At 49.9% G+C, this 27205-nt stretch overlaps 1 protein-coding gene across 1 annotated transcript in view; it reads right to left on the bottom strand.

Annotated features, from left to right (window-relative positions):
• Positions 1–27205, bottom strand: part of RPH3AL (rabphilin 3A like (without C2 domains)) — a 101703-nt gene that overhangs the window by 4556 nt on the left and 69942 nt on the right. Inside the window, 2 exon segments of the mRNA XM_035721422.2 lie at positions 1397–1510; positions 22234–22408. Coding sequence (XP_035577315.1) covers positions 1397–1510; positions 22234–22408 — 289 coding nt within the window.

Below are 27205 nucleotides of genomic sequence, written 5' to 3'. Positions count from 1 at the left end.
CCTTCCTTCCTTCTTTCCTTTCCTTTCCTTTCCTTTCCTTTCCTTTCCTTTCCTTTCCTTTCCTTTCCTTTCCTTTCCTTTCCTTTCCTTTCCTTTCCTTTCCTTTCTTTTTAAAGATTTTCTTTATTTATTCATGAGACACACACACACACACAGAGAGAAAGAGAGAGAGAGAGAGAGGCAGAGACATAGACAGAGGGAGAAGCAGACTCCTTACAGGGAGCCCAGTGTGGGACTCGATCCCCAAACCCTGGGATCATGCCCTGAGCCGAAGGCAGACACTCAACCATTGAGCTACTCAGGTGCCCCTCTTTTATACTTTTCTAAGATAGAATCTTTAGCTTGAGAAGCCTAAGAGATCATCTGGTCCAGAAGCTGGTGTCGTCTCTTGTGCTGTTTCCACCTGATACTAACCACTTGGAAAACTATGCGGAGGAGGACTCTGAGGCCATGTCAGGCTCTGTGGGAGAGTACCATGATCAACTAGTAATGTCTGCCAAGGGCACAGGAGTGGGAGTGGAAGTACGTGTGCTAGGCATTTGCCATCTCCCATCTAGCCTGAATTCAGCCTCCACCAGGAATTTCTTCCATAACAGCTCTAGGAGATCACTCAGCCTTGGTCCTAGGACAGCACCCTGAGGTGTTCCAGTTTGGAAAGTTATTATAAAGCTCTCTGCTTATGCACTAAAATCAGCCTCCCTGAACTTTCAAATATTCTGGTTCTAACCTCTGCAGTAATTCTGAATGACATTGGTCCTTTTCCCAGGAAGGCCCTTCCAGTGTTTAAAGGAAAGAAAAATGTGCCCCCAGGCTATCTCTGCACCAGCCTCAAGGCCCTGTTAACTCTCTTCCATATGAGGTCACAGAGGAGAGCTCTGGTGTTAAATCCGGAAGACACTTGGGGGACCACCTGCTCCATCACATTTGTGCTGAACAGAAGGGGACAGGAGCCCAAGAGGTCAAGATATGTGTTCAGGGCCCCACTGTGGTTTCATGGCAGAGCTGAGCTAGCTCAAGGAACTGCATACCTGATTTTTTGCAGCTCTCAGCGTTCACGAGACACAATCTCATCTAGGGAATGCTCACAGGGAGACTGAGGAATTCTGGGTGTGCAGGCAGGCTGGCTAGGTCTGCCTCCCTCCCTCCACCCCTGCACACACAGCTGGGTCTGCCCTCCTCCCTCCACCCTTGCAAGTACAGCGGGGTCTGCTTTCTGTCCTGCTCTGCAGTGGTGCTAACACTTTAGCTCCTAGCCATCCCAGCCTCAGGCCCCCTCCTCCTTCCTCATTGAGAGTGGCTCTGTAGACATTAGCTGGGGAGCCATGATCTGAGGAAGCAGCAAAGCCATCTGCACCAGGGGGGCTTCAGAAACAAGCAGTATCCTTGCTGTGCTTACCTGGTTCACTGTAGGGTTTGTCACTTTTGGGCTCCTTGACCACCGACAGAGGAAGTCGGTCCTCCAGGCTAGAGGAGCTGAGATCCGAGTCACTGTCGCTGTCACTGGAAACCACTGGAACAGACACAGGCATAGGAGATTACCCTGACCAGTCACTCTCAGCAGACACATGGGACGGAGGGGCTGGGGCAGGCCTCCCCTCTGCCTGGACAAAGCGGCACACGACTTCAGCTGGTCCTTGTGTTTGGGACACAGAAAAGTGGCCTGGGGACAGGGATGGCAGTTCTGTCAGCCGAAGAGGCAAGTCCTGGTGTGAGGAGGCCCTGACTCGGGGCCAGAGTGACTGGCACCAGCGGGGAGGGCTGGCCCCTCAGCCAGCGGCCTCCATGTGTGACCCCATCCCAGGGGCAGACTCAGAAGCCTCTCGCTGGAGGAGGAGCCAATTATCCTCTTTGGTGCAGGCACAACCTCTCTGAGGCTTGTACCCGGTAACGCTCAGGGGTGCAATGCTGCTCTACCTTTTAATGAGGCAGCTCTGCTTGTAACAAAATTTCCAGTCCTCGCCAGCCCTTATGAAGCACTCCTGGCACTCTACATATGCTAGCTTGCTGAAGCCTCAGAACATCCCTGGAAGACAGGACTGTGCTCATTTTACAGGTGAGGAACCCAAAGCACTTGCCCAAGGTAGTAAGTGGGAGAGCTCGGACGATTACCCTGGCAGCTGGCTCTACACCTTGTGTTTGTAACCACTGTGATTTTGCTGGAAGGAATGAAGTGGGGAGGCCTGGGCCCTCATTTCAGTTCGTCTAGGAATTCACAACAGGGCCTTGTGAATGCAGAGGGGAGCCAGACTGATGGGGCTGGTGTTCCAGGAGAGGGGAGGGCAGGGAGCTCTCATGGGGAACTCCCACTGTGGTAGAAATCTTCTTTTCTGGACTAAATGGGACCATATTTGGCTGGTTGGTCAATCATGAGAGTCATTATACAGGATGTATTAATAGATTAAACATCCTATATTGATTTTAAGCATAGACATGTACATCCATTCACCAATCCTCTGATGGAGGGCTTTGAGATAGGGCCCACATGGTCTTTCATGTCCGAGCTGCACCCACATTGCACCGTCTGTGATCCCTGTGCTTAGTGTCTCTAAACTGCAGCACAGCTTAGACACTAGCAAATCCCTAGAATCCCTCTCTGCTGTTCCATTTCTTTCTCTTGCTTTTTACAGTTGTCCTGCCCACACCTGGTCCAATAGCTTTTTTAAGCAAGTAGGCTTCTATCAAGACTTTCCAAAGTCCTGGTTTTAATGAAACAACTCTGTCTTTCCTGGCTCTTTTCATCTGTTTACATAACATTTGATTATGCGATGTAACTCTAATAACAAGTTCAACAGCACAGAAAGGTTTGGGATCACAGGTAAGGAGCACTCACAGATGACTGACCTGGTGGATGGGGTAAGAGTCAGTGTGCCTTGCTAGTGAGTGTGCAAAATGCTGATTACAGAGGGAGCTGAGGAGAGTTTGGGCACTCTGCTTGGCACAGTGCCAGGTGCCCAGATGGCACTACTGCCAATCAACCCTATGCCACAGGGACCAGTCTGGTGGGAGATGAGACTGGAAATAAAATCGGTCTATGCCAAGAGTGGCTAAGAGGTTTCATCTGATGGTCCGGGCTCCTTGTGGAGCAGTGTGTAGAGGAGGGCCCTGAGACAGCATTAGCAGCCCACAGCAAGGAGAGCCTGATCAGGTAGGGAAATCCGCTGTGGGCACTGGAGCAGCAGTGGCAGGACTTGTGTCATGTAGCTTCTACCCGGAAGGGTCTTTTGGAAAGCCTTTGTGCCTTCAGCCCATGTCAAAAGGAGTCACAGGTCACAGAATTTGGGCAACCAGACAGATGGAGCTGGCCAAACATTTCAGCTCTAGGAGATTGTCAACCGTGTGCTTCCATAGCAGAGCATCTGGTACCTAGTAGGTGCTTCGGGAAGCACTGAGGACTACTTCACTCTTTTCTCCCCCTCACCCCACATTCTGCCAGCTTTGCCTCCTAAACAGTTCTTCAAACAGTGGCCTCCTCACCTTGGCCACAGCCCTTGATTAGCTCAAGAGCTCAGTGTCTCCAGCCTGGACTCCTTCAATAGCTTCCCACCTGGGCCCCACCTGTGGGCACCTCTCTCTGCACAGAGGGGAATGCTCCAACTAACACACAAATACTAGCTTACCCGTCTTAGAAGCTCCCTGTAACCTACATGCCCATGGCCCTGTTCTTCATCTACTTCTTGAGCCTTGTTCTGCACAATCTTTTTTTTTTTCAAGATTGCATTTATTTATTTGAGAGAGAGAGAGAGAGAGAGAGAGCATAAAGAGCGGGAGGGGCAGAGGAAGAAGCAGACTCCCCACTGAGCAGGGAGCCCATGTAGGGCTGAGTCCCAGCATCCTGGGATCGTGACCTGAGCCAAAGGCAGATGCTTAACTGACTGAGCCACGTACACGCTCCCATCCTGCACAATCTTACCCAGGTTTTTCCACATGGCTGAATTCTTACCAAACTGCTGGTCGGTACCTCCTACAGCAAGTTACTTCCTACCGCCCAGAATGCCCTGCTCATGGCTCTTCTTCTGGCTCATATTATTTTTTTAGTTATCTCAACACTCAACATGGGGCTTGAACTCACAATCTCAAGGTCAAGAGTCGCATGCTGTAATGACTGAGCCAGGGATCCCTGGGTGGCGCAGCGGTTTGGTGACTGCCTTTGGCCCAGGGCGCGATCCTGGAGACCCTGGATCGAATCCCACGTCGGGCTCCCAGTGCATGGAGCCTGCTTCTCCCTCTGCCTGTGTCTCTGCCTCTCTCTCTCTCTCTCTCTGTGACTATCATAAATAAATTAAAAAAAAAAATGTAATGACTGAGCCAGCCAGGTGCCCCTTTCCTGGCTCCTTTTGGACACCATCTCTTCCAGGGAGCCTTCCTTATCTCCTGTGCCTGGCTGGCTGAATGCCCTATGCATTCTGCTACAGCCACTCTCTGCTTTCAGAGTGTGTGTGTGTGTACATGTGTGCGTGTGTGTGTATGTGTGTGTGCACGTGTGCGCTTCCCCCAGCAGACTCCCAGGCTCCTAGTAGGGGCCAAAGCACACTGTGAATGATGTGCTTTTCCTGCACAGCCAGGCCCACACAGGCGGGGCGAAAGTGATGCTAACCTGATTTTTCCCAGCTTTTTCTTCCTCTATCTGCTCAAGGATCTTGCCTTTTCTGCTCTTTCCCTCCTTGCCTTCATGAGAAAGAGTTTTGCTTTGGCTTTTTGGGCTTTCGTGCTGTAGAATCAAGAGGGAATTCAGAGGGGCTGTGATCCACATGCCCCTTCATAGTATCTGAAAAATGCAAAGGCCTGATTTATTTTGTAATTGCTTTGCGGGTCCCAGATTGGGTTTCTTTGATCACGACTCCCCCGACTGGACCTTGCAGCGTTGGTTTTATAGGCATTTACATATTTTTGACTCACTCGGTGACTGACTAAGCACCAACCCTGTGGGTCCCCAGATAAAGGGAGTGGGAGGTAGGCTAGAGGTAGCAAGTGGTGCCCCCACCAAGGGAGACCCTTGAGGGGGCAGCTGTAAAGGAATCAGCAGAGGGTCTGGTAGCCTGTTAGGCAGACAGAAGTCCCTGAGGAGAGCCAGGACTCCTGTCCACACTGGCTTCCCCTTGTCTCTGGCAGCCGTTCTTCCTGATCTGGAATGCAGGATCATCCTGGGGCCAGCCCACAGCTGGGGCAGGGGGAGGAGGGGTGGGCAATGTGCAGCACCCGAATGTTGAAACAATGCCTGGGTCCTTTGGTGCTCTTGTGCCGGTGACAGAGAGCACAAAATACTTGGAGCTCCAAAGGAGACAATGGGGAAGTGTGTCACCATAAAACCCAAACCTGGGCTAATTTGCCATTGGATTGCTGATTGCCACCTTTCTCGCTGCGCGGCAGCTGTGATTGTAAATCTTCCAGGTCTATTAACAAAGCTTTCAAGCTCATAAATCTTCTGGCCCTTGCTCTTCCATCCTCAACAGAACACTCTGTGTGTCTGAAGGCTGATTGTTCCCTTCTAATTCCCCAAAGACAGTCTAGGATGGCTTGGCGATGAGTGCTTGCCTTCAACCCACGCCTCATTTTTCAGATCGAAGTTGGGAAAACACCAGGGAGAAGACTGTCCCACTTGTCCTCCCAAGAAGGAGGAGTCACCAAATGGACTCACCTGGGCTCTGCCAGGAGGCAGGGAGGAGGTTGGGCCTCCCCCACTCCTGTGGCCTGAGACCCTGGACCTCTTGCTTAGGGAGCTGTCATCTCTGAGATTTTCCCATCATGCCCCAGAAGGGGTGCCCCCCTCTGCTTGGCTCTCATCCTTAGCAGCGGCCGGCCCCAGTGCCAGCCATGCCCACTTCTCTGGGGATAGGCCAGATTTTTTTCTTTCCTGGCTCACTCTTAGATGGATCTGCAATTTGACTGTCACCATGGAAACTTAGAGTTTTGGTACATGAAGGTGGGGGGAAGTCTTCCCTTTTGGAAAGTCTTTTCTGACTCCCTCAAAGGACACATGTGGCAGCTGCCATCCTGTGAAGACACCTCGCCTGGGATGGTCCAGGCGAGAGGTAGGATGCTGACCACTTGACCTCATAGCACCATACTGGGATTTGGGTGACCTAATTTCTGGCTCTTCTCTGCCACCACCTCTCTTTGTGACCCTGGGCATCTCTCAGGGGTCACACACAGAGAATCCAACCTGGACAGCTACTCGGTCTGAATCCTAGGATTCAACTTCAGATTAGCTCTATTTCATCAGTAGAGGGATCCCAGTGTTCCTCTCTGGTGATGTGACTTCTGGGCCACAACATCCGCCTGCCTGGCACAAGAACAGCCCAGGAGCCTGGGAGGCACTTGCGAGCTGCTGCTGTTCCACCTGGAGGCTTCCAAAGGCCCCCCAAAACTACGGGAATTAGAGAGGAAGAGAGATATTTTCAGCAAACATTCTGCCAAGGCAAAGCAGATGGTGGAAAATTTTGCATACTAAAAACAAAATAATTTTTTTTAATGTAAAGGGAAGATGATAAGGCCCTGGGGAATGCATAGACATCCCCAATTAGCCTTACTCTGCCTACCAGGCTGCAGAGGGGAGCCGCAGGACTGTCCCCTGGGACAGGCGAGAGCTGCCTCACTTCTAAATAGAGCCAGGCCTGCAGACTGAATCCCACTGAGATGCCTCCCAAGTCTGGGGCTCTGGTGGTAGCAGGAGGAAGGTATGGGGTGGTGAAGAGGCACTGGCCTGGTTGGGCCCTTTTCTGGGTTGTTAGTATCATCAGTAATGTAACACAGGTATCTGGCACATGGTAGGAGCTTTTTACTTGAGGGACTCTTCCTGAATTCGTGGCCCACACCACATGGCGCGTGGCTGGCCTCTGGAGTTAGAACGTTTGGTGCCAGGGCCAACCTCACAGGGGTGGACTCGCCTTCCCCAAGGGGGCTTAGATTCCTAGGTTGTGTTGCACAGGACATTGGAGGCACGAGATGCCTTCAGGGGCCATTTGCAGGCTGAGCTGAGATGTGAGCCCAGGCCTAGCTCCTGCTGACACCTCTGCTCTTTCCTCCCCACACAGCAGGCAGGGCACCCCGCAGTCTGGCCTTGCCCTAAGGGCTCTGCTCCCTCAGGAGTTCCCCTCTCCAGGCATGCCAGCTCCTCCTCAGTCTCCGCAACATGCCCTTCCCAGGCTTCTGTCTGGGCCTTTCCTTTCAGAGGTAGGTGCTGCGATGTGAGTGCGAGGCTCCCTGCTCCCTCCGCACATCGTGGGTGGAGTCCAGCCTCTAACATTCCTGAGCAAAGACCTTCATCTCTCTGAGCCTCAATCTTCTCATGTGGAAAACAGAGACAATAGCCACCCCAAGGAAATATGATCGAGCAGGACAAAAAGCATTACAAGTTCAAAAAACTATGCAAGACTGTATATATTTTTAAAAATTCGATTCCAGTTCATCCTCCAGGAACCTATTTAAATCGTGCCTCTACTGAAAAGTGTCTCTGGCCTGGGGAAGAAGAGATGGAAGACAGGCCTTTCCTCGCTCTCCCCATGACTGCTGGGGCAGCTCTTCTGGCCCCCCAGACACTGCCTGGCATTGCATTTCTTTACCATGGATGCCTGCCTTCATTTCCCCAACTGTACCAGGAACCACTTGAGGGCAGGGCCGCATCCTAATCTGCATCTGGCTTCTTCTGGGCTCCCAGCACTGAGCCTTCAGTCAAGCAGGCACTCAGTAAATACCTGACTGCTTCCTGGAAGAACCTCCCAGGAGAGGACAGGGCACTCACTGTACAGAGACAGCAGGACCGGACGGCGGTTGGCACGGTTGGCACAGTGGTGGTGAGCCAGCTCCATCTCCAGAAGAGGTGGACTCCCCATCAGGCAGGCGCCTCCTCACAGCCTCCTCCTGCTTCAAGGACACTCAAGTGGGACAAGCCAGGCTGCTGGTGGAGCCAGGGACAGACTAATGGGGGGAGGGGCTGTCAGAGGCTGCTTGTCACAGACATGGGGTGATGGGCCCTGGGCGGGTGGTGGTAGGTGGGAGGAATGATGCACTGCTCACAGAGAGCCTGCTCTTCTTTCAAATCCAAGGCCAAGCCAGAGGAACAGGTTCTTCCTTTGTTTGGCAAACTCCCTCCAGGGCCCGGACAAGGAGAAAGGTGGCCTCAAGGCCAGGGGAGGCCATTCCTTCTCTGTGAAGGAAGAGGTGGAGGTATCACAGGACCACCTCAAAGCGTGGGTGAGCCTGTGGCACCAAGGGAGGCCCTTTGCCTTGGTCTCCCTCCTGGGCTGCCACCAAGGACACCAGTAGGGATAACACAGACCAGGCTGGGAACTGACAGCTGGGGGATGGAGGGTTTCCTGGGATTGTTTGTGCGTGCCCCATTGATTTTAATTAACTACCTCCTTTGGGCTCGCAGACAGACAGGAGGCACTGGGTAATGAAGACGAATCAATCAATAGTGATGTGGTCACCAGCACTGAAATCCTGTAGTCCTGGCTTTGCTGGAGGAGCTCCAGATAGAATGAGAGGTGGGTGGATAGAAGACAAGAACAGCTTCCTCCAGAGAGAACCGGATACTCTCAAGGGGAGGCAGAGAGTGTTCAGGGAGAAGGGAAGTCAGGGAAGTGCATGTTTCCTGCCTTTGCTGGGATGCAGAATGTGCCTTGGTTCTGTCCTTGACCACAGCTCTCTCTCTGTCTCCTTCTGCCTCTGTGGGTCTTTGGGCCTTCATCTTTTAGTTGGTCTCTTGGTGCCTCTTTTAAGGCTGATGTTTTAAAAAGCCCCTCTCTGCCTTTGCTTTCCCTCGTTCTGCCTTGTATGTCTGGTGTGTCTTTGTGTTCTGGGGCTTCCTGGTTTTCTCTTGGTTCCTCTTTCTGCTTTCAATCAGGTTCTCTCTCTCCTGTCTCATCTCTTGGCATCTCCACTCATCTGTCTCTGGGTCTCTCTCTCTCTCTCCTCAGGCCTCACTGAGGAGAGAGAGAGAGAGTCCATTCCTTAAGGGTCTAGCCTTCCTGGCCTCTGGGTTCATCCTTCCGGCTCCTGCACCTAAGCAGAGACTCAGAGCCTAGGGGTTGGGGTGGGCTGCTGGATCTACCTGGACCCTGGGTGGACCCAGAGACAAGTGAGGCAGGAGAGGCCTGGCCTCCTGTCCTGCATGGAGATCTGGGCTCGGCCAGACTCTCTTCTCCTTGCTGTGGTTGCCAGGTCAGCAGTGGGGAATCAGCTCAGCCTGTGTGCCAGGCCAGGCTTCACCTATGATGGACAGAAGACCCCAGGAGACAGCTGCGGAAGAACGGAGCCAAGTTGGCATGGCTATCTCCTTGGGCTTTACTGGAGTCAGACAGGGCAGGCAGGCCCAGGTTTATTCACTTCAGCTAGGCCCCTGAAGGCTGAGAAATCTAGAGTGGGTAGGATGGGGTTATAGGTTCCCACAGTGAGACAGGTGAATAGCTGGAGAGGGTGCGCACCTCACAGGGTTGGAGCCCAGCCCTGCCTGGCCCCTGGAGGCTGTGACAGGAACTCTGTGCACATCTACTGAACCAAAGCCAGAGGCTGGCTGGAAGCCCTGCTTCCCTGTGTCCATTCAGATGGGGTGGGAGTGGGGACAAAGAGGCCTAAGACCTTGCCTTGCACTTGGAATTGGCTAATCAACTGAGGTTATTACTGGCTTGGACAAATCAGAATGGACAGCCATGCCCCCGACCTCTGTGGTGTGGCTAACGAGGGCCTTCTGCTCTTGGGGAATCAATCCCCAAGCCAGTGAGGATGCCCAGGATAAGCAGGAGGGCTTCTGGGGCAGGAGTGCAGTGCAGCCGAGGTGCTTCTGTTCTGAGGGTGTCCCTCCCATTCCCAAACACTGGCATTGGGCTCGTGTTTGGCTTCACCAAGGGCTCTGAAGGTCAAGACAAATTAGTATGCATGGGTTTTTCTTTCAAAATACAGCCACATAAGAGATGGCCAAGCCTCTACTTCCCTGGGATTTAGGGAAAGGACAGAGTTTCCTGAACACTGAGGGGATCCCTCTGTCCACACTGAGATCACCTCTCCATGCCCTACTATGCAATGGGACAAGAGTAGCTCCCCCCACTGCCCCTGCCCCAGTTATCTGGGGATTCCATGAAACAAGGAGTGCACAGAGCCTGGCACAGGCTGCAGTGAGCAACCATGCAATCCTTGGCAGCTACAGTTGTTGCTGATTTTATTTGGCCACTCAGCACTGAGGCCTGAGGCTGCCTCTTTCACCTGCACAGACCTACAGGCAAACAGCACCCGGGCCCTCAGAGCGTGGAGAAATGGTGGCCACGTGAGAAGACTGCCAACTGCCTGACTATGGGTGTTTGCCCTGGTGTGGTCCACAGGGGTTTGGGCAACCTAGCACCATCCCCATCACCTTCTCCTGCTCATGGAGAAGGATAACATTCAGTTCCCCAAATGGCTGGTGGGAGCCCCAGACAGCGCTGTCTCTGACTCTTCTTTATTTACCTTCTGGACCCAAACAGCAGACCTACACCATGCAGACCTGAGCCAGGGGGTGTCTGGGGTTCTGTGAGGGACCCACAGTGCCTTCTCAGATGGCTAGAAGCCTCTCCCGCCCTCCTCTCTAAACCTCCTGGCTCGTGTGTGTGTGTGTGGTGTGTTTAGTGGTTTCTATTAACTTTATATATAAAAAACTACCAGGTACTTCCACCACCCTAGGACTCCAGAAGCCATGCAAGGAGTAAAATGGACACGACAGAGAAGGCCATGATTAAGTGAGTGACATGATCCCGGGGACAGAACTTTGAAAGGAAGATTCAGTCAGTTGATAGACACTTAGTGAGCACTTACCACAAGCACCATGCACAGGTGTGGTGGGGGTGGCACGAGGTACTCGGGGGTCTGAGGGGCTCCACTGGCAGTACACACTAGGGACTGTGTGTGTGTGTGTGTGTGTATGTGTGTACACGCGTACCCACGTGTATGCACAGAGGGCAGGGTCAGTGCTGAAAGGAGGCTGATCTCTGCAAGACGGGCAGCCTTAGTGTACGATCTGCAAGCTACCTCACCACCTGCCAGAAATTTCTCCAGAAAGTTTCCTTCCCTTGGATTTGGAACCATAAGATATGAAAGCTGGAAGAGAACAGACTCTGTCCTGGCTCCCTGGTCTCCATCCTATTCTTGGGGCAACCAGAGTCCAGAGAGAAGGAAGGACTTCCAAAAACTCATTTCCCTAGCCTGGGATCAGGACTAGGAGTGGGAATGCACAGATGTGATACGATCAGGCCTGTCCTTGGCTGGTCAAAGGGTCAGTGGGTGACGTGGGCTGGATATGATATTTATTTTGATATACTTATTATGATATTTCTGGATATGAGTAGTGATTTCCACAGAGAAGTGTGTCCACTTTTGTTGCAACAGATGCTCCCACTGGTCTAATTCCTATTGTTCCTCTTTTTTTTATAAAGATTTTAATTTATTTATTCACGAGAGACACAGAGAGAGAGGCAGAAACATAGGCAGAGGGAGAGCAGACTCCCGGCGGGGAGCCCAATGTGGGACTTGATCCCAGGACCCCAGGATCATGCCCTGAGCCGAAGGCAATGCTCAACCGCTGAGCCACCCAGGTGCCCCTTGCCCCTCCTTTTGTAGGGATGTGGAAACAAGAACTATTTCACTTTCTTCTTAATAACCGTGTAAGGTGGTGATCAGAGTGCCAAGGGACACCAGAGAATGGTGGGGACCACGGTAAACCCAAGACTGCGAGCCCAGCGTGGAGGGGGAAGCTGCTACTTAAGCCTGTTCAATTTGTCCAAGGAGGGGGAAGTATTGGCAGACATTCTGATTTTCAAAAAAGTAGCCAGAATTCCATAATTTTTTAGTAAGAATTCTCCATGTTTAAAAAAGTTGTCAGTGAATGTAAAGCAGTGAGCCAGATCGAGTCACTGCTCCACCAGTTTGCAACCGCTAACACCAGCAAATGTCTAACCCTTGGAGGACAGATGGCATCCCACCTCCCAACCTGGAAGCCTTCCTGCTCTGATGTCCTCTGCTTCTTTCTCCAAGCCTCAGCCAGCCTGGCCCCCCTGCACAAACATACCCTCCCAGCTGCTCCAAAGGCTGCAGGGAGTTCACATGCCATTTTTGGGCCAATGTGACAGAAATGGCAAGTCCAGAGTCTGCTGGGGAAACGTTGGGGGAGGGGGTGTTGAGTCGTGGGTGGGAGAGGGCAGCTGAGCACTCGGAGTAGCTTCCAAAATGCTAATTTCTTAGGAACAGAAGAAGAAGGAAGGTGGCATAGCAACAGCTGGCTCTGGGCAGTGAGCAATCCTGTATGAAAATAAAACATTTTACAATCTACAACCGTGGCTCATTAAGAATGAATGGATCTACTGGTATAAATAGCACGCTGCGTTAAGAAGTCAGGAAACAGCATATGGGTTTGATGGAAAAACGGCTGCCACCGAACTGCTGATTAGCTCAGTTGGCTGCAGCTCTGCACTACCGAGACAGAGGTCTCTGGTCCCAAGCTTTCAGGAGCCATGTGGACTTCTCTATCTTGTATCCCCATCTCTCCAGCCCTGATCACAGTATGGGGGCTAACTCTGGGCACACAGTAACAAATCCATATTGAATTTCTCTCAGTATCTAAAGCATAGCATCCTCACTATCATAGCCCGTCTCTTCTCGAATGCTCCCAAAGATAGGGAACTCACTACCATATCAGATACAAGATACCCAATTCTGTGACTCAGCGGCTACTGAGCAAGATATGCGAATTCCTTCCTATGCTGTCCCAGCCTGCTTTCAGGGAAAGTAGCCCTAACTAGCCATGTCATCTATTATATCTGATAGGACACAAGCTATATGCAAAAAGGACAGCCTGAGTAGGAATGAGTTGGGCCTATCACCTCCTCCTTGAGTGCAGATGTGGGGTTCTGAGGAGAGCAGGCCAGAGGAAGGGCATATGCAGATGTGAGACTGAAGATGGAGCTGATCTAAGAGTTCCCTGAGAAGCAGAAGTGGCCGCTGCCATACTCCTCTCCACCACAGGGCTTGCAAGCCTTATCTCCTTCCCTGCTCTGGAAGACCTCCCCGAGTGCCTGGCACTGATCCCTCTACTTGAGCTGGCCTCGGTGGTCTCTGTTCCTGGCAACCAAATATCCTCTTGCCAAGTCTGAATGGGGACAGCCAGTGTTCGTGGTGATTTGGGCAATAGCCTAGTCGGTGTTAAATTCGGGGGGCTGGGGGGAACAGGCTGGGATTCAGAGGCTTCTTGGCCGCAGCCTCTAGGACAGCTTCCCCCTCCTCATCCATCCTGAAGCTGCCCCCACGGGCTGGCTGAGCACCCACAGAACTCCAGCTGTGCCAACATGGCACCCAAGGAACGTGGTGGCATAGGGGTAGGTGGGCCAGCCGGGTTCTTCAGGAAGGCTGGCCCAGGGCAAACATGTGTAGCCTGACTTGAACCAGACCGCTCAGCCCAAGCAACCCTAAAGCTTGCTTTTCTGGACTGCAAACAGAACTGCAGCTGAGGATTTTTAAAAAATTGCTTAAAATGTAGTGAACCAATGAAGCGATAATGAAACCCCTCTATTTTTCTCAAAACGATCCAACTGGAACAAATCCAAAACCTTGAAGTATTTTTCTGGAACAGACCTTGAAAGTCAACTGGTGTGTAAATCTGTTCAAATCCAGGAAGCCCCTGCTCTGCTCATGGGCTGCCAGAGGGCGGGAGGTGGGGGAGGGCGTCCCTGCAGAGGGACAGTGATACAGCCTCATGGAGATGGGATGGGAAAGTGCACTTGCTCCATGGCCATGGGAGCTTTAGAGGTCTGCTTTTGCCTCAGCCAGGGGCCTTTTGGCCTACCATGGTTTCTTATCCATCTTGGAGGAGATGGAGTGGGAGGAAATGGGTATTTGTACCCTGTGGGTAGGGCTTTATGGGGTCTAGGGTGGAAGGCAAAATGAAAGGGCCTCCCTAATCCGGCCAGGCCACAGGGCAGTGATGAAGGCTTTAGACAAGGGGTCCCCTCCCACCTGCCCAGCCCCAGGCTCCCAGGGAGAGGCTAACACAGCAAAGCTTCCCAAGCCAGGGTCACTCATCTCTCTGGTTCCCATCTGAGAAAAGTATACAGATCCTAGGAAGCCCTGTGAACAGTATATGGACTCTAGACTCAGGGCTTCAGGCCTCTAATTTCAGGAGCTCAGACCCACTTGGGTAGGTTGGGGCAGACCAATCACAGAGCAGATCCAGAGTAATGTTGCCTCTAGTCAGAGGTGGAGGCTGAAGAAAATAAGAAGCCCCATCATGTTAAGGATCTTTGCCACTGGAGAGAGAGAAGCACAAAATCCTATCTGAGAATAATGACTTCAGTCAGATAAATTCAGCTCTCTCTCTGTCTTTTTTTTTTTTTAAGATTTTATTTGCTCATGAGAGACCCAGAGAGAGAGAGAGAGAGAGAGGCAGAGACACAGGCAGAGGGAGAAGCAGGCCTCCTGTGGGGACCCTGAGCTGGGACTTGATCCGGTGACTCCTGGATCACATCCTGAGCCAAAGGCAGATAGATGCTCAATCACTGAGGCACCCAGGTGTCCGTCTCTCTAGCTCTTATAGGGAATTAGGCTCATCCAGTGTCCAGTACCAGCCCCTCCCCATTGCCTCCTTCTATTATAATGCAAGGCTGCAGAAGTGGAAGGCTTGATTTTTCAGGCTCCCCTTTTAACTTTCTTCCATTTATAATGATGGCTGGAACTGCAGCAACCATCTTGTGACCATGAGGGAAAGGGCATTACGGAGCTGCTGAACCAAAGTTGTGGGCGCCTTCTCTAAACTTTCTAACATATGACCAGAAAAGTAATCTGATTAATATGGTACCCACCACCACTACTGCCAGCAAATACCTCTGTACATAGCCCAAAGGTGGGAATCCAGCTCAAAGGAAAGAAGTTTGCTGAAGAAGTGGGCCGAGCTCTACAGCAATAAAGACCCAAGAACCCACAGTACTGGTTCTACATTTTACACCTTTTATTTCACAGGGGAACAATGAGACTCACGAGTGTGCAAAAGCTGGCTTTGGTCATTGTTGCCATACACTTGGAGCAATGATCTGCCACTGAAAAGTAGTATGTAACACGCACACTCCATTTAGACTGATCAAGTGGGAGGGTGGACCTCTCCCAGAAGTATGCAGGTCACCCCAGGGCCACTCAGGTCACACTGTTCCCTACCCCATTCTGGGGAAAGAACGAATGACCTGGTATAAGCAAGCTTGCAGAGGGCTCACTGAGGGGTCTACAGGCAAATGCTTGCCCCACAGGAATACCCACTGTCCAGAAGAGGAAGAGAGTAGCAAACTCAGGTAGTCAGCCAGTCTGTCCCGCAGGTGCTAGAGTGTCACCAGCTCTCTTTGAGATAACACAGCAGAAAAAAATAGTTTGGATATTTCTCTAATGCATTCTTTGTCTTTTTTTTTTTTTTTAAAGATATTATTTATTTATTCATGAGAGACACAGAGGGAGAGGCAGAGACATAGGCAGAGGGAAAAGCAGGCTCTATGCAGGGAGCCTGATGTGGGACTCGATTCCAGGACCCCAGGATCACAACCTGAGCCAAAGATAGATGCTCCACCACTGAGCCATCCAGATGCCCTAAAAAACATTTAGGTTTTTATTTTTATTTATTTTTATTTTTTATTTTTTATTTAAAGAGAGGTAGGGGTAGGGAGGGGCAGAGGGAAAAAGAATCTTAGGCAGGCTCCATCTCAGGACCCTGAGATAGTAACCTGAGCTGGCAGCAAAAGTCGGATGCTCAACCAACTGAGCTACCCAGGTGCCCTTAACATTTAGATCTTTAATCTATCTGCAGTGTGTTTCTGAATACACATGGAATGGGGTGGAAATCTAATTATGCTAATTCTGGTTGTTACATAAACCTGTTATTTTCTCACTGAATTGAAAAACTACCTATGTTCAGCTTCCATACATCCTTAGGTCTATTACTTCTCTATTCTGTTCTACTTCTCTATTCTATTCACTTATTCTATAAATAAATATTCTATTTATTCTGGTGCCAATACTATACTATTTCTATTGATTATAGTCACTTTATAGTAACCCTTATCATTTGGTCAGGCAGCTCCTTCTACTATCTTGCCACACTTAAAAAAAAACAAGCAAACCATTTTGTTAAATTGAAATATAACTCATATACCATAAACTTCACTCTTTGAAAGTGTATGATTCTGTGGTTTTTTAGTATGTTTGTTGAGTCGTGCAACTATCGGCACTATCCAGGTTCCAGAACATCTTTGTCACATGTTCTCTGTACCCATTAGCAATTGCTCCCCTGACCCCTGCTTCCCTGGCCCTGGCAATCCGGAATCTACTTTCTGTCTCCGCGGATTTGGCTGTTCTGAACATTTCGTAGAATTGGAGTAATGCGTTGTATGACCTTTGTCTCTGGCATCTTTCACTTAGCATAGAGTGTGCACATTGTAGCCTATGTCTGTAGTTCAATTCCTTTTTAAGGCTGAATAATATTCCACTGCATGATTATGCCACATTTTGTTTATCTAGTGGATAAAAGAAACTTTTGAATCCATTCCTTCCTAAAACCTCCACTGGCAATCAGACAGGAATTATTACACTTATTAATTTGAAGGAATCAAGATCTTTGCCTCTCTGTTTGTGTCTTACTTTTGGTCCTTTGATAAGACTCTATATAATTTTCTTCAAGTTAGACCTCTAATTGTCTTTTTTTTTTTTCTAATTGTCTTTTCAATTTCACTTCTAGGCATCATTTTTGTTGCAAAGATGAGTGAATTTTCCCATTGCTCCTTCTAAATTGTCAGCATAGAGTAAAACTACTGTTTTTTTTTTTTGGGGGGGGGGGTATAAACTACCGGTTTACTTTGTATCCTGTCAGTTCCCAAACTGTCTTATTAAACCCACTAGGTTGTTTTAGTAGGTTCTCTTGGGTTTTCTTAGTATGCAACCACATCATCTGCAAATAAGATCATTTCTTCTTTTTTCAACAGCAACAGATTATTTCCTTGCCTTATTATATTAGTTAAAGACTATGAAACACTGTCAAGTGATGGTGGTGATGGGGTGGGGATTTGCATCTCAATAGAACATGGCTTCAGTTCTTTACCAATGAATATAATACTTGGTGTTAGATTCTTTTCTTCTTTGGTAATTTTATCATGTTATTTAATTTCCTTTTATTCTTATATTAATTTTTTAAATTTAGCATATACTTCTTTAATCTTGGAGAGGAAGACATTTAGAATTAAGACAGGAAACCTAGAAACCACAAAACCAACAAAAGACACACTTGACTTCACAAAAATGAAAAGGAACAGGTTTTGAATGGCCAAATACTATGAGTAAAGACTAAGGTCAAACAAAATGGGAAGTCAAGGAGGAAAGCATTGTTAGCCATTTACCATCCCTAACACAAGAGCAGCACTGACAAATTAATATGAGAAAATAAACCACTTAATAAAAAATGAGGAATGGATTAAAACAGGTAATTTTTAGTATCTGTGCTACCAAAGCAAGCACCAAGATTTATTCATTTGAGAGAGAGAGAGAGAGAAAGAGAGAGAGAAAGAGAGAGAGAACACACACAAGCAGGAGGGAGGGGCAGGAGAGAGAGAATCTCCAGCAGACTCCCTGCTGACTTGGAGCCTGCCATGGGGCTCGAGCTCAGAACCCTGAGATCATGACCTAAGCCGAAATCAAGAATCAGATACTCAACCAACTGAGCCACCCAGCCACCTCAAATGTGTATGAAAATTTGAAACACACATCCCATTTTTGGAAACCCACCCCATGGAAATAAAAGCATCATATACACTTAAAGACTTCTCAGTATTGCCTGCATCAGTGAAAAGCCAGAAACAATTTGAAATGTCCATCAATAGATGAATAATTAAATCATAATACATGGTAACATGAAAAAGAATAAAGTAAAATATCTATTAATTTGGAGGGATGTTCACGATGTTCTTTTAAGTGAAAAAAGTAACATGCAGAGTTATAGGTAAGAGCCTATTTTTGTTGTTAAAAGCAATAAAACAAAGAACCAATCCTACATAAAGTGTTTGTAGGAATAGGGACAAAGGGGTTGGGGATGACAGCAAGCAGAAGAGATTTTAAATTTTCATACATTTTTGAATTGCTTAACTTGTTAAAATATATTATGTATACTTATGTAATTAAAAATCAACATGGAGCACCTGGGTGGCTCAGTCTGTTAAGCGGCTCTTTGATTTCAGCTCCAGTCATGATCTTGGGGTTGTGGGATTGAGCCTCACATTGGGTTCCGCACCCAGTGTGGAGTCTGCTTGAGATTTTCTCCCTCCCTCTGCCTCTGTCCCTCCCCCCTACTCACACTCTAAAATCAATCAATCTATCTTTTTAAAAAATTAGTACAAAAAATTTAAAGGAGAAAAAAAAGGAACCTGCCTCAAAAACATCAATATATATTACCTGATTGACCTATGGCCTGAAAAGTTCATGGCTTATATGTGTTGATTATTCTTCCTCTTGTAACAGGGCACGAGAAAGAAAGTAGGGTGGGGTGGACTGGGGAAGAAGCTGGAAGTCACAGGTGTACGAGTGCAAGGGCAGAGAGAGAGAGAGAGAGAGGGAGAGGGAGAATGAAAGAGTGAGAGAGGAAGGGAATAACAGGGGCAGGGGAAGAAGAGAGCAGCTTTTTTTTTTTTTTTTTTTTTTTTAATTTATTTGAGAGAGGAAGAAAGAGAGAGAACACACAAGCAAGGGTGGGGAGGGGCAGAGGGAGAGGGAGAAACAGGCTCTCCACTGAGCAGGGAACCTGATGTCGGGCTAGATCCCAGGACCCTGAGATCATGACCTGAGCAGATGCTAAATCCACTGAGCCACTCAGGCACCCGCAGGAGCAGCTTTCTCCCTGGGAAGCAGGGACTGTGGGGCAGGAGAGGGATGATGACCCTAGGGTTCCCAGAGGCAGAGCCTGGGAGTGGGGGTGGTTTGAATAGTCTTCAAGGGTCTCTTGGGGCTGCCCAGAACAGAACTCTGATCCAGGGGAGCCTGCAGGCCCTAAGGAAAATCCTTCTACAGTTTTTCAAATATCTTAGCAGGGAGTGGGTGGTTCATCCATTCCTTCATCCACTCATTGACCTAAGAAGCATCTGTCCCATGCACCTCCCATGCTAGGTGGTAAGAAATTGGCCTATTCAGGACAGACAGGGCCCTGCTCATAGGCAGCTTCCAGGGTGGTGGGGGTCCACACCCCAATGCAGATCACTGTATTTCCGCCCGGCCCTGAGCTCAGTTTGGGCTGGGCTTACCCGACAGGCCCTAATCTGGACCACAAACTACAGCTTTGACCCCAGCCAGCTGCCAGGCACCCAGGCATCATGGTGGGGCGGGGGAGGGGAAGCCACTCTTGGAGCCAGAAAAATGCTTATTGGCTCCCCAGCTGTCAGTGGTCTGGGAAGGCCCAGGGGTGCCCCCACGCCAGCCTCCCAAGGCTGCCAGCTGAGGGCTGTCTGCTGTCAGGAGTCTGACAGCCTGGAGACCAGCTTGAAAAGGAATTGGGGCTGAGGCAGCAGCCCCCCCAGCTTGGGAGACTTCCCAGACAGGCCAGGCCAACATTTCCCTTGTGGCTGCCACAGACTTGACCTCTAGGTCATGTACACCACCAGAAAGCCACAGAAGGGCTTGCATGGGGCTGCCCTCCCTAACCCCCAGGCCCAGGACCAGCTATAAGGAAGGCTATAAGGATGGTTCCAGTTGGCCTAGGGCCTCTAGTCCCCTACAGGTGTCCAGTAGCCACCTGAATGCCTCTGTGAGTACATGGCCATGTCTGCAATGGCCAGGGGACCCCAACTCAATTGGAAAGCACAGATCTGGGCAGCCCGGGCGGCTCAGCGGTTTAGTGCCACCTTCAGCCCAGGGCCTGATCCTGGAGACCCGGGAGTCCCACGTCGGGTTCCCTGCATGGGGCCTGCTTCTCCCTCTGCCTGTGTCTCTGCCTCTCTCTCTGTGTGTGTGTCTCTCATGAATAAATAAATAAATAAAATAAAATCTTAAAAAAAAAAAAAAAGGAAAGCACAGATCCTGGCTTCCACATAGGCCAATCAGAGGACCACAGGATCAGGCGTGGAAGCTGTTCAGGAGCAGTTGGCTTGTTAGTGGCCCCCTCCTTGCAAATGCCTGGTGCTCTGGTTCCCTGGTTCCTGTGGCTTAGAATCTCTTGGCTTTCCTCCTCCCTCCTCAGCAATGCCTCCTACTTTGTCTCCTCTGCCAGCTCCGATTCTTCCTTCCTCTCCTCTTGACTGTGGGTTTCTTTGAGTTCAGGTACCCCCATGCACCCCCAGTGTGTCCCATTTCTGGGTGTGTGCAGATGCTCCCTGGGCCTCCCCAACCAGCCTGGGGCCAGCAGCCCTCACCCTTCTGCTGTCCACAGGCAAGACACATAGGTCATCCATCTGGGCCACCTCCTCCTGCTTGGCAGGAAAAGGTGGGTGGTCACATAGCTGCAACATGCCGCCGGGCCCTGGACCTGGCAGGAAAGATGCACTGCCTCATGCTCTGGGGTCCTGGAGGCCTCTGACTCAATCTGCAGAAGGAGCTCAAGTTCACAGGGAGACCTCCACATAGCCTAGCCTGGCCACAGTGCAAACTCAGTTAATAAGCCGTGCTGGCTGCAAGCATGTGGGCCGCTGGCCTCCTCGCTCGCATTATTAAAAGGCCATCTGTGCCTGCGTGATCGAGGAGATGGAGGCTCTGCCCTCCCCAGGGGTGTGTCTGTATGTGTGTGTGCATGGATGCGTGCTCTGTGCTGAGTCTGAGCAGACAGGGCCCCCCACCTCAACCCACTTGAAGCCACATTGTTTCCCTAGCTGCAATGTCCCCCCTGAGCCCGAAGGACAAAGATGTGCCCTGACAGGGATGGGGCAGGAGAAAGCCCCAGCTCAAGGGTGGAAATGGGACTGAGTAGAGGAGGGAGCCCCTTCCCCATCAAACCCCATTTCGGGCTCCTCTCCTGGGGGCCAGTCCCAGCAGGGCTTGCTCCTCTGCCTGCCGGCCCAGGGCCCACCCGCACTTGCCCACAGTCCTACAAGGGCTTTGCCGTGGCAGTGATGGCAGGAGAGGCAAACTTATGGGAATGAGAAGTGCAAATGGAGTCCGACAGAATTAGGGAGGAGGGCCCTTTGCAGAAAGAGCCGGGGGATGCTGAGGAGATTTCAGGAGAACAGAGGCCCAGCTGTTAATACCAGTCCTGTCTGAAGGGGCTGCCCTATAGCAGATTTTTACCTTCTACATAGTATCATTTGACAACCTTCAACACTTTATAATAAACACACCTTACTTTTGCAACAAGAGAGGAAAAAAAGCCCAAACGAGATAAAGATAGATGCCAACTCATAATCCAAAGACAGAAATCTCTAAGAGCCCTTCACGTCTGCCTGCCCGCCCCAGCATCAGGTAAGCCGCTTGTCCCTCTGACTGCTCTCTCTCATTAAGGACCCTCAGTCTCTAAGTCTTGGGCTGAAACTTGGACCCTTTAGGACAGAAGGAGCCAGGGCCCAGAGGACAGGACGCTGCCTTTTGGTCTCAGCTCAGCCATACAGGGGCTCAGTAAGTGCCTCCTCTTCTTGGGGCCTCAGGCTACACATTCACAAAACAGGACTTAAATACCTGCCCTGGTCACCTCCGGAGCCTGTTGTGAGATGAGAATTTTAAAAATTAAAATCATGAACATGCAAGCCTCATGCAAGCTGTGGAGGGTCATCTACCACATCAGGAATGCTCCCGCTGGTGGGGCTGAGCTCCCCTTCTGACGGCGGCTGCCCGGGATGCAATCACAGTAGCGTAACCTCCATGAATACCAAAGGGCCCTGGGCATGAAGTCATTTTGCTCATTAGGACCAGGGACTCCAGGAGTCTTCCCTTATTGAGATGCAAGACAAGCACCAAGAAGAGATGGTACAGGCCAACTTTGGAAAGATGCATTTTCATACTCTGCAAAAAACCTTGAGGGAATCACATTTCTGCAAAGATCCATAGTGCTCACAGCATCCCCAGCCCCAAATTAGCGCTTGTTTGTGAAATGGCCTCCAGTGGATCCTCCTGCTTCGAGCAGTCACTGTTCTAAGGCCCCACTGCCCACACAAGGGCACAGGGAGGGACGAAGCACCAGTATGAGCCACCTGGAGGGTATGGCAGACGCTGGCCTGGTGCCCATGGCACTGCCCGGCTAGCGGACAGTTGCTCTCCCAGTAGAGGGGGCCAGAGGGGACTTACCTCTCCCTCGGGCCCATGTGTAGATGCGACTAGTCTCAATGCTTCTGGGCTTTGGTTCGGTGGGCTCCATGGGCAAAGGTCGGAAGTGGGAGTCATCAGCCCGGCCGGGGGTCTTCAGTGGCAGGATGTACTTGGGGAGCCCTTTGTAGAACCAGGCCCCTGACCTCTTCCAGACCTGGCAGGGGTGACATCTGCTTAGAGCAAGGGGTGCAGAGCAGCCTTCCCTGTGCCATGCTCCCACGCACACCCACCCTCCTCCCCTGTTGGAAAGTGCTTAACACTCAGTAGATGCCAATTGCATTCCTCTTGCCGCCCCTTCCCTCAAGGCTCTGGGGCAGAGCGAGCCAGGGCTGGGTGACAGCACAGTACTCAAAGCTGTCCCAGAGAGCTCCCCAGGGATGAGACTATGTCTGGGAAGGCACGGGGCGGGGGGGGGGGGGGGGGGGGGGGGGGGCGGGGCAGACCTCTGAGAACCCCAGATTAGAATTCAGAGCAGCACGGAGATAAGACCCCTGAACTCTTAATGCCTACTTCAAGAAACACCAAGTACTCCATAATCTCTTTTCCACTGAAGTAAATATATTCAGGGTATTTAGTAAGATCAGAAGAGTGTGAAGGAATGTGGCCTTCTCAGGGAAGAGCAAGCCTTGGTTTGCTAGAGCAAACAGCCTGGGTTTGAGCCCTGGATCTGTCACCTGGCAGCTGTGAGATTTGGACACATCAGCCTTCTGGATCCCTAGTTTCATCATCAGTAGGTGGAATGTAGGAACAGTGCCCACCTCATAGAGCAGCCATGAGATTTTTTTTTTTTTTTAAGATTTTATTTTATTTGAGAGAGAGTGAGAGCCAGAGAAATCACAGGAGGCAGAGGGAGAAGCAGCCTTCCTACTGAGCAGGAACCCCAATGAGGGGCCCAATCTCAGGACTCCAAGATCACGACCTGAGCTGAATGCAGACACTCAACTGACTGAGTCACTCAGGCATCCCAAGGACCAAACTCTTTTTTTTTTTTTTTTCGTATCTTTCCTTTTTTTTTTTTTTTTTAGATTTTATTTATTTATTCATAAACACAGAGAGAGAGAGAGAGAGAGGCAGAGACATAGGCAGAGGGAGAAGCAGGCTCCATGCAGGGAGCCTGATGTGGGACTCAATCCCAGGTCTCCAGGATCACACCCCAGGCTGCAGGCGGCGCCAAACCGCTGCGCCACCGGGGCTGCCCAAGGACCAAACTCTTGAATGAATATAAGGTCCCATGGCCCAGTGCCAGGCATGAGCAGCCATTTCACAGATGTGATGCTTGTGATTATCATGATCACCCTCTTCCTCTCATCTGACAAACATGGAAGTTTAGCAACTAGTGGACCATGTTCCCTACTCAAAATACAGAATTCATTCATTCAGGAAGGAAGGAAGGAAGGAAAGAGAGGGGGTAGGGGCAGAAGGAGATAAGAGAGAGAATCTTAAGCAGGTTCCATGCCCAGTGTGGAGCCTACTATGGGGCTTGATCTCACAACCTTGAGATCATGACCTGAGCCGAAATCAAGAGTTGGATGCTTCACCAACTGAGTCACTCAAGCATCCCTCAAAAGAGATAATTTAAAATCAGAAGGCCAGAGGGTACCCTGCTTTTCTCTAGGACAAGTTTTCCTAATCCTCAGTCTTCCTCTGTACATTAATTCTGTGAGATATTAACATGGACTGGACCCCCCCCACACACACACACACAAAGGTTTTTGATCATGTACACTTGGGAAGCACTAGGTGGTTAAACCAAGCATTACTGCAGGACTTGTCAGAGCCTTGAATGTGCCAATATACAAAGAGTTCTCCATCAGAGCCAAAAAACACCAAGTGGTGTTTCCCACTTGGAATCTACTCAACAAGTTTTCCTACAGATGCTCAACCCTAGTAATTGGTCTGTGTAGACTCAGCACCTAACTGTGCAGCACCGGAATCACTCAACTATCATGAGTCATCTCTTTATGCTCCAGAGTGCCAGACACAGTGCCACTGAGTCCCAACCCTGTCTCTGGCTTGAAGGGGTTGAATGGCTCATGGAGCCCCCTTTAAAAAATCCTTTCCGGTCCTCTCATGGCCCTCCTATGGGAAGTATTTATTTGAATTGACAGCGTGTATACATGGTCTAAAATTCACAGAGTGCAAAATTAAAGTCTCCTCCCCATTCCCAGAGGCATCCAGTGAGAAATTCTTTGAGGAAGCTCTTATTATCCCCACTTTCCAGATGGGAAAACCGAGGCTCTGACAACTTAAGCAACTCGCCCAAGGCCAGCCCACCATTCTATTGGCCTCTATTCCACACCGGAGGCCCCAGAGTCTCATCCCGGTGTTTACAGAAGCAAAGAAGATGCTCACTAAGTGTGGCTGAGTGGTGAGTAAAGCCTCAGCAGGGCAGACATCACCATGGACTCTAAGTGTCCTGCAGACTGGGTGCCTAGAGAGAAGGGAGCTGCTGTGACTGCCAAGGCCACCCTGTCTTTGCACAGCTGCCACATGGTTTCTGAGAACATGTGCCCAAGCCCATGAAGCCACTGGTGGCCAGTGAGGAGCTCACTTGGCCTCCCTGTGCTGAGCAAAGGTCTGAGCACCTGTCACCCTGAGCGTACCAGCCTCCTGCCCCCCAACATGCACTGGGCCTCAGAGGGAACAAATGAAGCAAGCCTTCAAGAGCCAACTGTATACCTGGGGTATATATGCAATTTTTTTGAAGGATCATGTAGATGCAACCTGTGTTTGCCTCTCTCCTAACTATGTATCACAGCAACTGTTTTGTGTTAATAAGTAATGGTGGTCTCCACTGCCATTATTTAATAGCTTCATTGTTTGGACTTATTAAACTTAATTAAACCAGCCCTCCACTCATAGATATTTAAGTTGCTTCCAGATTATCACTCTTGTTAACAGTGCTGCAACGATCGTCTTAGCACACACATCAGACAGGTGTCAGTTTCGGCCTTAGAAAACACTCCAAGGGGCGGATCTGCCAGGTCAAGAGATGTGTATATTTAGATGATGACATATATCATCAGACCACCCTCCAGGAAGAAAAGTTGAATATCCAGTGAAGTGCTAAGCGTCTTCAAGGTGGGAAGCCCACACTACACTTCCTGGTGGGATCTAGGGTCTGGCCTTGGGGCCCTGCTCAGGAGCAGTTCCCATGGGCTGTTGGGTGTGGGGAAGGTGCTTGTTAGGACCCAAGGCCACCAGAGTTAAGTGCCATAGCAGGGAGGATGGGGACCCCACTGTCCCCATCCTGGGGATGGGGCACACTGTCACATGTGCTGTTTGAAGGGGAGTGGGCAGGACAACATCAAGGGTGACTCAATGAGATGTAAACTACATCACTGTTATGTGGCTTTCAGTGGGAGAGACCAAGAAATGCTATAGAGCTGCATTCGGGGGTTCCACAGGGCCAGACACATCACTGATCCTCCTTAAGGCCTCATCTTGGGCTCCTGGGCAGTTCCTGCCGAGCTGGGACAACAGTTCTGGTCTATGTGTGTGCATAGTCCTTTCTTTCCTTTTTTGTTTTCAATTAAAATTAAGTTTTAATAGCAGAAAATATCCATAACATAAAATTTACCATCTTAGCTATCTCTAGGTATATAGTTCAGTAGTGTTAAACACACTCATGTTGTACACCCAGTCTCTAGAACTTCCTTTGTAAAACAGACCCTGCACCCATTAAACAATTCTCTATTCCTCTGTACCCCGCCAGCCCCTGACAGCCACCATTCTACTTTCTGATAATCTGACTCAGAAAGAATTTGATTACTCTAGATATTTCATATGAATGGAATTGTATGGTATTGATCTTTTTTGTGACTGGCTTTTTTCACTTAGCATAATAACCTCAGGTGTTGCAACCCTGTGTCAGAATTTTCTTCCTTTTTGAGGTTGAATGGTGTTCCATTGCAGGTATGCATCACATTTTGTCTAGTTATTCATCCATTGATGGACACTTGGGTCATGTCTACCTTTTGGCTGGTCCTTTCATTTATTTATTTATTTATTTTAAAGATTTTATTTATTATTTATTCCTGAGAGAGAGAGAGAGAGAGAGAGAGAGCGCGCACGCGCGTGCAAGAGCAACAGCGGCAGAGAAACAGGCAGAGAGGGTGCAGCAGGCTCCATGCAGGGAACCCGATGTGAGACTCAATCCCAAGTCTCTAGGATCAGGCCCTGGGCTGAAGGTGGCGCTAAACCGCTGAGTCACCTGGGCTGCCCTGGTCCTTTCATTTTTAGAAACCACTTGACTTAAACTCCAGGGGGGCAGGTCCAGGGCACTGTGTTCACCACTGTATCTTCAAATTTCTAGCACAGGCTTGACACACAATAGGTGCTCAGCAAACACGGGCTGTATGGCTGAAGTAGAGTTATAGGTAGTTTGCTGGAACGTGCCCAATCTATATAGTTGCCACCTTTCTGGAGATGTGGCCTGAGGGTAATTAATCAAATGGATTTATTGTTTCAGATTAAAGAAGGATAAAGGAGAAGTGCTTAGCAGGGCCTGCCAGTGAAGAGCAAGCGGCAGTGAACCTCCCTGGCTGTGCGCTCCCAGCTCCTCATCAAGCACCAATGTGCCCCTGGCTGCCCCTGGCTCCCCTGGAATGTCACGGCCAGCAGTCCCCATGTCCTCAGCCTCATCTTCCGTTGCAACAATCCACCTCTACCCCTCCCCCATGCTTAAAAAATACTAATCAGTAAAGTGCTTTTAGAAAATAGGATAAAGAGGCCAAGATCCAAAGTATTAGGGTGAATTGCATGAACATGCTGATAATCAATGGTTTTTTTGGTATTTGATCATTTTTTATCTATAAATCCTCCCATAAGGTTCATATAATTCATTCTGATATTTATACTCAGCAGGGCAATGACCCCATGGGGTTGCCAGGCCTGCAGCACCTCCCTGGGGCCCAGGAGGTCAGTCATTCTACCTGAGTCCATGGTCATG

The sequence above is a fragment of the Canis lupus genome, chromosome 9 (genome assembly GCF_003254725.2).
Source record: "Canis lupus dingo isolate Sandy chromosome 9, ASM325472v2, whole genome shotgun sequence".
NCBI lineage: Eukaryota > Metazoa > Chordata > Mammalia > Carnivora > Canidae > Canis > Canis lupus.
Note: the sequence above shows the minus strand (reverse complement) of the source record. Positions and strands in the feature narration are given on the sequence as shown.